The sequence below is a fragment of the Crocodylus porosus genome, unplaced genomic scaffold, assembly GCF_001723895.1.
Source record: "Crocodylus porosus isolate Cpor-Errol unplaced genomic scaffold, CroPor_comp1, whole genome shotgun sequence".
NCBI classification, from domain to species: domain Eukaryota; kingdom Metazoa; phylum Chordata; order Crocodylia; family Crocodylidae; genus Crocodylus; species Crocodylus porosus.
In genome coordinates, this window is record NW_017728913.1 from 34,365,263 (window position 1) to 34,378,334 (window position 13,072).

The 13,072-nt window shown below is 37.6% G+C and overlaps 1 protein-coding gene across 1 annotated transcript; it reads right to left on the reverse strand.

Annotated features, from left to right (window-relative positions):
• Positions 1–3,209: 3,209 nt before the first annotated feature.
• RWDD4 (RWD domain containing 4) lies at positions 3,210–12,554 on the reverse strand. Its single transcript, XM_019534665.1, has 7 exons — positions 12,474–12,554; positions 10,052–10,161; positions 9,819–9,963; positions 6,911–7,028; positions 5,666–5,715; positions 5,510–5,512; positions 3,210–4,270 (listed from the first exon to the last, which is right to left on the reverse strand). Exons 1-7 carry the CDS (start codon positions 12,552–12,554, stop codon positions 4,238–4,240), a joined length of 540 nt encoding a protein of 179 aa, XP_019390210.1. The 3' UTR covers positions 3,210–4,237.
• Positions 12,555–13,072: the final 518 nt, after the last annotated feature.

Here is a 13,072-nt window from a genome sequence, read left to right on the forward strand (position 1 = left end):
TAAACAACATGGTGATCACTGATAACTCTAATGAAGGTAAGCATATCTAATAGCTAATGCAGGCAGAAATGTCCCTGCATGTGACACATCAACCCTTCTTGGTCCAGCACCACATGGAAAGACAGAGGAAGAGGGCAGTTCCACTTGGAAGTGTAGGTAGTGTGATAGATGTCACTCCCATCCACAGAACTGCCCCACCACCAGGTAGAACAGCCTTCCAACTCCGTTTGTTGGAGCCAAACAGGAAAGTGGCTGCAGAAAAAGTGGTTCACCTGCCTCCTTGGGTTTAGCTACTAACCCTAATCCAGGCAAGAGTGCCTGATCATGCTGCAGATCTTTCCAGTCTGGTCCTACACATGCCTAATGGAAACAGTGTGGGACAGATGCTGGTGTTGTTGTCACCAAGTGAAACTATCTTGACATCTGCTGCCGACACCAGGGCGTGAAACTGCGCTGTGCAGCTTGATTTTTCTGTAAGTGAGTCGAAGTGGAAGCAGCTGCAGCACAAATGGCATGCCTGCCTACATAACGTAATGCAGGCAATGGGCCTTCCTGATACAGTCGTTTCCAGTTTGGCTCCAATGCATTACCTGAAAAACCAAGCTGGGTGGGGCAGTTTTGCCCTGCAGCAGTAAAAATAGCAACACAGTACCCCTAGCAGGTTCCTGTGGCATCCCAGTTGAGAACCACTGGCCTGGTACAATGTGCTCTGGGACCTATGGAAAGCATATGGAGCAGGGGTGCAAGGGGAAGAGACCTAGAAAGTGGTGGGGGAAAAGAACCTCCTGCTGAAAAAGTTTTTTCTGAAAGTAAGGTATAGTTTAAACTATTTCAATTTTTTTTTGTAAAATTTTGTTTCTCTCTTAGTTAGAGAGAATAGAATGCAATTTCTATTTTTACTATTCAGAAAGCAGGTTTTATTTGAGTTTTTAATTTTTGCTCCAGCAGAGACAGGAATATGATACTGAAAGAAAGTTTACCCTTGTATCAAAGAGAATGACTACCATAAATTCGTATTCTCAAAACATGAAATTAAAACATGAACAATAAAAAGGAAAACCAGTGTGAAAACTTGTAAGATGTGGCTAACTAACATTGGTATTACCATAAGGATATAAAATGACTTTGCTAAATTGTTTCTATGGAAACATTCTCAGAGGGAACAACAGATGAGTTATGTAGCAGAGACTAGGCAGGAGCTGTTGATAGCTCATATACACTAGCATTTCAGGGTAGTCAGCCTTTTAACTGGCAGAACACATTAGGATGCATGTCTGAAAAAGCATTCATTGCTATGCATCGTTATCTCCTTCTTGAGCCTTTGATCATTTTCCACTTCAGTTTTTCTGCATTTTTCTCTAGTATGCCTGAACCCTCCCCATTTAAAAATGCAACAGAAAAAAAAAAAAAAAAAAACCAAAACACAATCCCTTTCACTACAGAATTAAAAGTGCTGTGGCTATTTGGTTTCTACAACCACTAATTTTACCAGCTTACAAATAGTCCAAAGTACTTTTCACCAGTACTTAAGTTTAGCTGCTAGCAGTAGACATCCCTGTTTTGAGAACTCTTGGTACTAGAGTTCCATTCTTGTGCAACATTTACATTTAGAAATGTATTTCATCCCCCTCCCTCCAAGCACTGCTTGAACAAATACTGTTTGTCAAAACACATTACCTTGCAAACTTTCATGGAAGTCAAGCATTTATCATTGAACAATCATTTGCATGCATTTGTTGTTGTTCCTTATCCATATCATCTTCCTTGGAGATAAGCCTGCTACAAATACAATTTTCTGTGTTAATAGAAAGAAAAGGGCCAAAAGCTATTTGTTGTTCTGCAACTGCAGCAGCTGTCCTTTGGGTACAAAGTGCCAGGAAACTTCAGAACAATTTGCACTCTATAAGCCTTTAGTTAAAAAAAAAAAAAAAAAAAAAAAAGACCTGTCAAGAGCCTCAGAAACTTGCTTCTGCGTATAGTAGCACTAGGAGAGGAAGGAGGTGGTTCTCATTTGTTCTCCACTCCAACTGATCCATTCAAATAAATTACCATGGTAACTACATTTATATACAGAGGCAACTAGTTCAGGCAAGCTAACTCTGGCTGAGAGCTTTGGAATAGAAGAGCCCATCTTTACAGTGGCTGGGAGAGATCAAAGCTGCAGTGTTTTCCCTTGGGAGCAGCCCATGCACCTACCAAAGGAACTTTTTCCTGAAATGTTAGAGACTTTCTGGCATTCTTACCGAGATTACATGAGTACCTTTTGTTTAGTAAACCACCCATTATGCTTGCAGCCACAGGTATCAAGCTTGCATCAAACATTCTGCTTCCTTCAGGAGATGTACTTTCCACGTGTATTTAAAAATTTCCGTAAAAGCTGCTAACACCAAAAAACGCAGATCTTCAGATGTTTAAAATTCCATCAGGATAATCAGTTGTTGGCTTCTTGATTTTAAATCCTGTACAGTTAGATCCTGTTTCCTTTTGGTTTACATTGCAGATTATTTCAATAAAAAGCACAGCTCGTCATTGGGGAGTTACAATTCCCTTGAACTGTCAGTCTTGCAGAAAAGACTGAAGACAGCACAGTATTTCCAGTAACCTTTTCTTCCCTTCCAGACTCAATGGCCATTTCATACCACTACTGTTTTGAAGCAAAAATTGCTGCAATTTTGAAGTAAATGTAATCCATCCTGTCAGTGAGAGACAGTGGGGAGATGTAATTTACTGAAATAAACTGCATATCTGCAGCATATGAATTCTAGATAATGACCCACACACTTCAATAATCAAACAAACCTACTGACCAAGATTGTAGTCTGCTTCTGTCCTCAAGGATGGTGTAATTGGCTCCACTCTTTAAATGGACAGTGGGGCTGCTGTATATACACTGAGAATGATATGAGGATCATCATCCTCGTCATCAGGATATATATAACCGTTGAGCTGTGAGCCTTATGGCTCAGCAGGTATATATATCCTGCTACAGAAATGTAACATATTACATCCCAAATTAAGAAGCTTAAATGATTATTTTGAAGAATATACAAGTGTACAAAGATGGAGAAAGAGGGCAGGGAAGAAAGAATTCTCTTGGCAGTTAATTTGAAAATGCTCTGCTTCATGAATGGGAAAATGTTATACAAATGCAAATTTACCTCATTTGTACAGCAGCCACCATCAGAAACTTAAGAAGAGAACTCACAACATGGCAGATAAATAGGTATTTATTAAAGTCAATCTCAAAACAAAATTTAATGACATTAAGGCATCTTCTACTCAATTACTGTTTACACAGTAAGAGGATTTTTCTTTTTTGATACAAGACAGCAGACCTGTACAAAAATGTTTTCCAACAGATTTGGCAGGGGGGTGACATTTTCCCCAGCATTCCATAATTCTGAGAACAAACCCGCATGGTGAACCCATTTCCCCAATGGAAGAAAACAGAAGAGATCAGCACAGCAATTCATTATCAAAAGGAGTGCAACTTTCTCTCCCTCAAACCCCCAGGCCTTCTGTAAAGATGCACATGGGAGAAAGACTAAAACAGATAGTATACTGCACAGAACAAAGAATACATGCTGGTATAAAAACTGCTCATTATCTTCTATTTTGAAATTGTATAGCTCAGACATGCAATCTTGTTTTAACTAGCATTTGCAACTGTGGCAGTTAAGTTAAAACAGGACTACATATTTTAGCTCAGACAAATCTTTAGCAGCATAATCATGTTTTATTGTTGTTCTACACTTGTAATTAGGGAAACAAACAACAACAGTTTTATTTAGTGAACAGTTTATTTTTAATAGTTATGCTGTCAAGTGATTAATCACTGTTATAGTGTTTTTCTTCCATTGGAATAAGAAGGTCAGGAAATGCTTATAATGTCAAAGGATTCACTATAACCGGACTTCACTATATTTTACTAAATAGTAAAATATAAATTAACACTGCATATATCCCTATTCTTCTCTGCTATAAACAGAAACCAAATAAGCTCTCTAAAGTTCAGTATATTCTGTCATACTTTTACCTTCCTTTAAGGCAACAGTTTATTTGTGAAGAAAAATGAAAAACCAGAATACCCTGGATAAAACACATGTGGCCAGGTTTACTAGTCAGGAAACTGTCCTTTATAAAATGTTTTACTTCAACAAGAAAATTACTAAGAAAAAGATGCTGACCCAAAATTGCACTGTATTAAAAAGGTGGAGTTTTCTTGTATCAAAGTCCTTTATTCATCATCTTTAGAACCAGTTTTGCTTAACTATAAAAGACACAAAAAGAAAAGTGTTCAAAGTTTAGACTGTTATTTCATTTATTGGGAATCAGAAACTACATTATTTCCAATGTACATTGAATACAAGCATATTTAGTTACTAATACAAACTAACCAAGCTATTTCATCAAAATGTTTTAAAAAAAATTATTCTATTTTAGTTTACACATTAAATAACCATAATTGTTCCTGGAGCTAAAACTCTGCCTTCTTTTATATGAAATATTTTAAAATACAAAAATAAAGATACTCCTCAATGAGACTTTGTAAAATATAAATAATTTTGGGTAGTATCTCCATTAAAGAAAATGCAAATCCAATCCTCAGTTTGGTTAAACTGAAACAAATGCACTTGAAGGAATTATCCCACACATTTTTAGGGCATCTCTTATCTTCAATTAAAACAACACCTAATTGAATGTAAATGGGCACTGCCAAAGCGTATAACACCATATGATTACCTAAACAAACTTGGGAAAGTTCTCTGGAATCTGAGCTCTCTAGAAGTTCTCTGGAATCCAAGACGCCCATTCTAAACAGCCGCTTTTAAATTTTGAAGCATGGCACACAAAATAACAGCTGTACCTGACTGATTCCTACAAGTCATTTTAACACTATTCTCAGAAGTATGCTGGCAGTGGTTTGGTTGTTCTGATAGACAATCAATGTTTTTTTCTGTTATGCAATGAAATGTGTTAAAATAGCAAGATGAATTTCCATTCAAGAGCAAAGAGGGGAGAAGAAAGTTCTTTGTGGGGAAGGAAAGGAAGAAGGATGCAGGCCCACAGGAAGACAATATGGAGATCTCACTTGGGAGACAAAAAGGTGTTGCAATTTTTTTTTGCTTCTACTGATCCACAGTTCTGAAATGTTCAGACCATTCTGTTAATGTCACTTTTGCAACTTGTGACCAATGAAAATACTGAGAATTGTTAGTGTATTCTGAAAGTCACAGCTAATTTACATGCTGTAAACTCTCCTCTCTAAAGCTTAAATTTTCAGTGCTCAAAACGTGGGAAAAATACATTTCTTCTTCGAATTCAAGAGTTATTAGTCAGTCAGTGTTTCACTTCATATGTAATTTACATATTGGAAGAATTTTGTAAGTTTTAAAGCCCAGTAACAGATTATCAATGAATTAAGATCTACAGAAACAGGTAACAAACTCCCCTACTTCTCAACAAATCTTTTTTTCAACATTTAAGAAAATAATGTGAAAATACTTACATGCTGGAAGTATATAGAAATGAATCAGAGACCACAGTCAAATCCAAACATTGTTAGGAAGAAAACAAAAAAACAGATTAAATATAATTTGTAGTTACATATGCATAAAACCATTGTGCATATGCAGTACTTCCACAGTTGTAACAGTCACGTTACCTTAATAACATCCACCCAGTTCCATCCTCGAGGAAGCTCTCCTTTGTGATCTACAAGAATAAAGCGCATTCATTTTCAACTGTTAAACTGATGAGAAACTTTAGCTGCTGTGTACATTTTCAAAGATATGAAACAGCTGTAAGAACAAGTATAATACAATGCCATGCAATTTTCACTACATATTAATGTAATAGTGGTAAGTTGTTCACAGACAATATAAATATTCCTTGAACGCTTGTAAAATTGTTAATGTCAACAAAGAAAGTTTAAAAGGGGTTAAGAAAACTGAGGATATTAGCAATAAGCCTCCTGGGGAAAAGACAATTTTTTTTTCCCCCAGAGGATAAAGTTACACAGCTTCACTAAAAAGGCCTTTCTAGGGCTTGATTTAGGGGGTAATTTGAAATCAGCATGTGGAAAGATTTGTCAAAGAGATCAGATCTTACAAGAGGAAAATACATAATCTAGTCACTGAACTTAAGTAATGGTACACAGGTAATTCTGGCCACAGATTATTAAATGATTCACAAAAAATTATATGAATTAAGAGACAGCATGACCATATAATGGCTAATATGAAAAAAAAAATCTTGATTTTATTGAAAAAGAATCCCCATACTTTCTCGCATACCTTGGGCCCTGAAATGAGATGCACGTTTTGTTTTTGGAAGGCAGGATGAAGAAAAAGATTTTTCTAGAGCTATAGCTGCATACAGCAGGGACAGAGCCTAATCTTCAGCTCACTTACCCTTTTTCCTGGTCAGGCAAAAGCTACAGTTTTAACCCATTCAGAGCTGAACTGTCAGCAGCTCTTGGCTACTTAGCTAAGTAAAAAGTAGTTAGCAAGAATCAGACAAATTATAAATAAGGGTCTGTAATAGCTGAACTGGTCTGACTGAAGCAATGTACAGTAAGTGCATTTATTGAAGCAACGAAATGTTGTGCTAGCTAGAGTCAGGTAAGTTTAACCTGAAAGTTTAGCCACTCAATTCTGCTCACTCACCCCAATTGTCATATCACTGCCATTCCACCCTACGGTCCTATGCAGAAACTATCATTTGTGAAAAACTGTTCTCCAATTTTATTACCAAAACATGCAAAAACTGGGAAATGATCATTACATTCTCACTTGCAGTGCAAAGTGTATAGGAACCCCGGCCTTTAAAGGAACATAATCGCTACTAAAAAAAGCACTGCAACACTTTCTCAAGTCTGGAAAAAAGGTGTAAAATATGTTGAACTAACCTGTTTTATCTGCCAGCTTTCGTTTCTGGGTTTTGGACAACTGTTCCTTTTTGTCTTTTTTCTTACTTGATGAGACTACATCAGGAGTTCCTACTGAAATATTATTGCCTCCTGAAGGCTGAGAAAAAATAGAAAGAACTGTTAAATTTCTTGTCAGCAAGTGAATTGACAATGCATACCTAGATATTACACTGACTGGTATTCTACAAAAGGTACAAGAATAATATTATGTCCAAATTCTTCTAGGGACACTGCGTCTGTTCTTTAATTCATTACTCAAAGAAGCTAGCACTTTTTATCAAAAGACAGTTATGGCTCTAGTTTTCTGTATTTATGTAATAATGCATTTCTAATGTGCTTCTTATGATGGCAGGTAATTCAAATGCTTCCATGACCTCTGAAACCACCCACATCCCAATTCTGTTTAGTGGGGATTGGAAAAGTTTCCTCTCTGTGTTGACAATAATACCACTGTCAAAAAGGAGGCTAGGTGGCTAAAATGACCCCACCTAGCAGGGGTCATTTTACCCCAGTATTCTTTTCTGCCCATGGCAGGGGGTTGGACTTGATGATCTGATCAGGTCCCTTCCGACCCCACCAATTACGAAACTATGAAACCAACAATAAAGAAAAAAAAACACATCCCACACACATTTAAGAACAATTTAGTAAGTTTCAATGTGGTGGGGTTCACACTCCTCACTCATTAATATAATTCCTTCTTAGGCACATAAACTTGTAGGAGCATAAAACTGTCTTCATAGATGGAAAAAGAGAGAAGGGCAAAAGAAGAAACTAATATGATGTTAGCCCTGAAAAAAACAGTGTTCTCGTATAATCAACTATTTCCATAAAGGGCTCCAACTGTAAACAGGTTGAATACTATGTTTTCTTGCATACAACACACATTTTTCACCTCAAAGTCAGCCAGCCCCTCCTCCCTCAAATTGGGGTGCTTGATTGGGGTGCTTGTATTAAGTGTGGAAGCTGATTTTCTGCCTGGGACAAAAGCACCATGCTTTGATTCTTGCTCTGCAGTGCAGCAGCTATGGTATTACTATTCAGGCAGCTAAGGGAATCAGTTGACTTAAAGGCTCACTGTTCTTTACCCCACATGTGTTAACAATCATCTTCACTTTTTAATGGTCTTGATGTTCCACTTAAAGAACTAACCATTCTTTGGGAATTTTTTCTGTCTGCTGCTCTCTCCTCCAATTTCATAGCCTTGGAGACTCTTTAGCTCTTTTCAGAATCATAGATCCATCCATAGAGATGAGTCTTTCGCAGCAGCTAGGATTTCAGCTTTAGTCAACCAGCAGGTCAGGCCATCTGAAGATTAGACTGTCCCTGCTCTCTGCACCCATAACTCTAGAAAAAGTCTTTTTTTCTTTATTCTGCCTTTCAAAAATAAGGTGCTTATATTCTGAGGCATGCTATATGCAACAAAATACAGTATTTGTCCCTGAAGTAGAACTAAATCGTCTGTTTCAAAAAAAGACATGAAGTAACTCCATAAAATAGTAATGATGCAAATTAATCTGATTCATTTGTTTTCAGATGTACAGTTTGAACTCTGTTCATCTCAAAGTCCTCTGAATACCTAAAAATGAGCATTTTGTTTTTTGAAGTGAAAGAAGGTATTTGCGGCTCACTGTAGAAACACACTGGCAGTTCTGAATGTGTATATATACTGGAGTTCATCCAAGTACAATGCTCCTTGTAAGAGCAAAAGGAGGATTTTACTTCTCAAGCCAATTTGATCCTGGGCCTCTTTGCCAGATTAACAAATGTCTTTGAGTTGCTGACAAGAGTATTATTACCACATGTCCACCTGTTAGTTATGTTCACCTCATTATCTGCTGATCATTGCAGAAAAGAGCTAGATTCGAACAAGTAATCTAGCAGTTAAAGTACAGTATCCCATTTAGAATATCAAAAGCCATCACCCCAAAAAGCCTTTGCTATTGAAACTTAGTTTCTTGCTTTTCTAGCACATACACCACAACAAAAAAGTGATAAGATCCCCTAGCATGAATGGTTCTCTAAGCCACATAGAAAGATCATATGAAGAATAAAGCTTCAACATTTCCTTGCTTAAGCTGTAGCTCTCAAGAGTCAAAACATTTTATACATATAATCCAGTCCCAAACAAAGTAAAGAATAAAGTAACTAGACAGTAATGCCCACACTCGTGTACATATCTTCTCAAAGCAGACTAGACAGGTCTCCTACTCTAAGTGGGATGCCACTTTACATGGTCTTACAGGTGCAAATCCACTGGTTTGGATTATCATTCCAAAGATGGTTATAGTGCCTAAGCACAAACTTCACCTTGTTCCGGGCTGCTGGATCATTAAAACTAGATGCAACATAACACTATCTTTGTTTTTAGCATTAAAGTATTTTATTACTTTCTGCTTTTCTGGTGTTCTTTACCTCAGTTTTCCAATCAAAAATTCATTGCTTCAGAATTTTCATATACCAATCTGAAGCATCACTCACTCACACTGGAGATGTTTGTCATACCAAGAGTCAAAGTTCACATACCTGTTCTCATTAGTTTTGGTTTTGTTGCAAATTCCCCAGATCACCCTTGGAGATCAGCTTGCTTTGTATCCCAGATTAGGAAGTATTTGCAATCACAGCTTTTCAAGAAACTTTTTCTTAAGTTGGCTAAACACTAGAGAAGTGATAAATTTCTACGCACTATCTTCTAGACACCAGCCTATTTGCATGCTGTGTAAAATACAGTACACAAGTATGCCTCCATACATGCCTCCCAGAACGTTATGATAGCAATTAAGTATTTGAAGGTTTGAATAGTCATTTCAGATTTTTTTGTATGAATACTCATATCTAGACAAATATTTCATCAAAAAAAGATTAAAAACAAATATTATAAACTTACTGCCACATACGCAGGTTGATTTTCCATAAACAATTCTTTATTATCTTTGGCGTATTCAAAAAGTGTATACGTCATGGCAGTTCCAAGATTAACGTCCACTTCTGTCATTAATTTATCCAATATGCTTTGCTTTATAGATGCAGATCTAGAAGAGACCGTATAACCCAGTTTTAGGTTCAAGGGATGAGACTTGAAAAAAGAACATATAAAATAGAACTATTTTAAATATTTACATTGTGTTGTTGAAGAAAGCATCCATGGATATGACTGGAGCCGTCTGTGGGTATGTTTCTGGCCAGGAAATTTCTATTAAGAAGGCTTTAGGATCTCCATTTTCACCTATCTAAAAAAGAGATGAAACACCTTAAAAATGGAAAGGTTTAGTCTTATCAAACCTTGTAATATCACATTCTGTATGCAAACCTCTCACTATTTATATCTTACCCAAGTTATTTTTAAAAGTGATCGAAAACTGCCATTCAAAAACAGTAAGCTTCAAAAAAACCATTACTAGCATAGTATTTTCACATGTAAGAGTATAAAACCAGCATAACTATTACCTCTCAATTCTCCCCTATAAAAACCAATACGAAAGGTTTGATGAAGTATTTAACGTTATGGAAAAGGTTTTCTTGGATCTAAATGACAGCGACTGCAATCAAAACACTGCAGCATTGCAAGAGAACAAGCACTCACTTTCCATTGCCCAAATTAAAATATTTGGATACTTTGTAGAACTAAGTTCCTTACCCCGTGAAAAGCTGAGGGTTTGTAATGTAAAAGGAACCAGGGGTATACACAAGCCACAGTAAATTGCTGTGTGCGACTGCTATGGTGCTCCAGGTACTTGCTACACCTTTTGTATCAAAGGGTACTACTTCTCCAGTCAGCTTTGTGGGCCACTGAGAAGCAGTGCCCTTTTGGAGTAAAAGTTTGGAAAACAACTTGAATTGCATGTCCTTTATTCATCAACCGCTGCAAATAAAGTTGGTTGTGAAACACCCATCTATGAATGAACTGGGCTCTATTGTACAGTATAAAAAGCAAACAGAATAATGGTCTGTTATGCAGGGCAGTGGGATAAGCGGTGGCAGCATGGGTTGCCAGCAGGGCTCCAGGTCCTGGCTCTTGGGAGCAAGCCCTGCCCCTGAATTCCTGGCACTTATGAGAGCCCTGCTGGCCAGATGACAAGGCTCCATGGGCTGAATCTGGTTCACAGGCTGTCTGTTTGACATTTCTGAGTTTAACAAAATGGCCTCTGCTATTTGGTTTAAAACAAAACAAAACAAAACAAAACACACAGCTGGAAAGGGTGGTAATGCTCCCTTCAGTCAATATACAACAGTTAAAATAAATTGGAAGAGCAGGATTAAGCCACAGGCAGCTCAAACCAACATATCCCAGCTTCCAGAGAATATCCTAGGCACCAGGCATTGTATTTTATATTCATGAGTCATTGGATAAAAAGACTAAAACCGATGTCTTCTCTACTGTCGAAATGAGTGATCTAGCCAGAAGAATATAGAATCTTGTTTACTCTTGCTCTCTTGAATTATCTCGCTCTGGAGAATCTTGAATTCTTTTCTGCATTCTCTTGGGATGTAGAAAATATAGCTTTCTACTCCTACTGGCTCAGGTAATCACTAAACTTAGGGTTTTCACATACAGGGTGAGTTCTTTAACTACCAGGATGCTACATAAGAGACCATCACTGCAACTTTCTAAAAGACTGCCTAAAACGTAGCAGGTTTTCTTTGCCTTTTTTAAATAAATTATTCCGGCATCTAACTGCAGAAGAAAGGTTTTAAGCTATGAATCTTAACTGGCAATACTTAAGCACCAGAGAAGGTACGGCTTGAGATATACTCCTGTTTTTTTTTTCTCCCATCATTGGCTTGCTTAGGAGATGCTCTCCTCAGCCTGCTGGCTTTATGGAGCTAATTCTGAGATGCCTAATTCTGACCATGCTTTATAGAGGGACCCCATCACACTAGGCCTCTCTTGGACTGCTATCTGGTACCATGCCAACTGGTACAGCCTATTCCATGGTTGGGTTGTCGATGACTAAACTGGTATCTTCACCTGGGCGAGCCTGGGTGAGGAGGGCATGTGGATGCCCAGCAGGACTAAAAACAAGACCTGTCAGAGGGCACATGAGCTCCCTGCGAGCCAATGGCCCTCCATACTTGGAGAGGAGATGGGTGTCACCAGGTCACTCTGCCCAAAGAATCGCCAATGATGCACAGCATCCAAGGTGCCTCAATGGTCTCAATGGCCTCAGGACTGACTTGACTTTACAGAGAACTGTTGATTCCACTCTAGAAGCCAGATGCCTAGTGCCTTTAACACACCAGAAAGATGACACTCAAGGCACAACACACACAAAAAAGCAGGCTCTCGGGAGAAAAGATACCCCAGGATGAGTGGCTATCTGCCACTATTGCAGGTGGGGCTGAACTACTTTTAGGGGCTCTGACATGGTCAGACTGATCTGCCACAAATAACCTGTCAACGTGCCCATGGCCCAAGTAGCTTCATCAATCTAGTTCTTTATGCCATTATTGTCCGCCAGGTGAATAGCCATATGTTTTAAGAAACTATTTTGTAATATATACAACATATTCCATTTCGCTACAAAACTTCATAAAATCTTACCCTGTACTGAAAGGAAACAGGACTAAGTTCTCTGAAACGCTCATCTCCTTCGTAAATAGAACGCAATGCTTCTAGTTCCATCTAGAAAGAGGAGATAAAGAAAACAGTTAACAATTTTAATCTAATACTTCAACTTAATGTTTTTCTAATGTTTTATGTAAAAAGGTCAATGCCAGAACAACCACAGATATACCACACACACACAAAATATACATTCATTGAATTGTCTTTACGTAGGTCAATAGATCCCATAAAAATACAGCCAACAAATGTAACTGATTCAGTCTTGTTTGGTACTACTATAATCCAATTTCAGTCTTCCAGGAAACAAGTTTAAACACAGGATACCAATCTAAATTATTTTGGCTAAGCTGCACAAGGGTGTCAAACATACTCCAGGGTAAGCTACACAAGGGTGTCTAAACATTAGCATAAGCTAATAATCTGTCTTCATAAAAAAAAAACTTTCAGAAACTCTTCAATTGAGCGCACATTATAGGATTTCAGACAACTAGTACTTTTTAAATCTTAATTTTGGGACTTTCCATGGGAAAACACCAAAAAATATTACCTGAAGAATGCTTCTATCTTCCTCGTTA

Excerpts from the sequence above, each read along its gene's own strand:
- RWDD4 (XM_019534665.1), bottom strand. The coding sequence starts at position 12,554 with ATGGAACTAGAAGCATTGCGTTCTATTTACGAAGGAGATGAGCGTTTC. Across the intron at positions 10,162-12,473 it reads CTGTTTCCTTTCAGTACAGG|ATAGGTGAAAATGGAGATCC; the intron begins GTAAGATTTTAT and ends TCTCTTTTTTAG. Across the intron at positions 9,964-10,051 it reads GCTTTCTTCAACAACACAAT|ATCTGCATCTATAAAGCAAA; the intron begins GTAAATATTTAA and ends GGTCTCTTCTAG.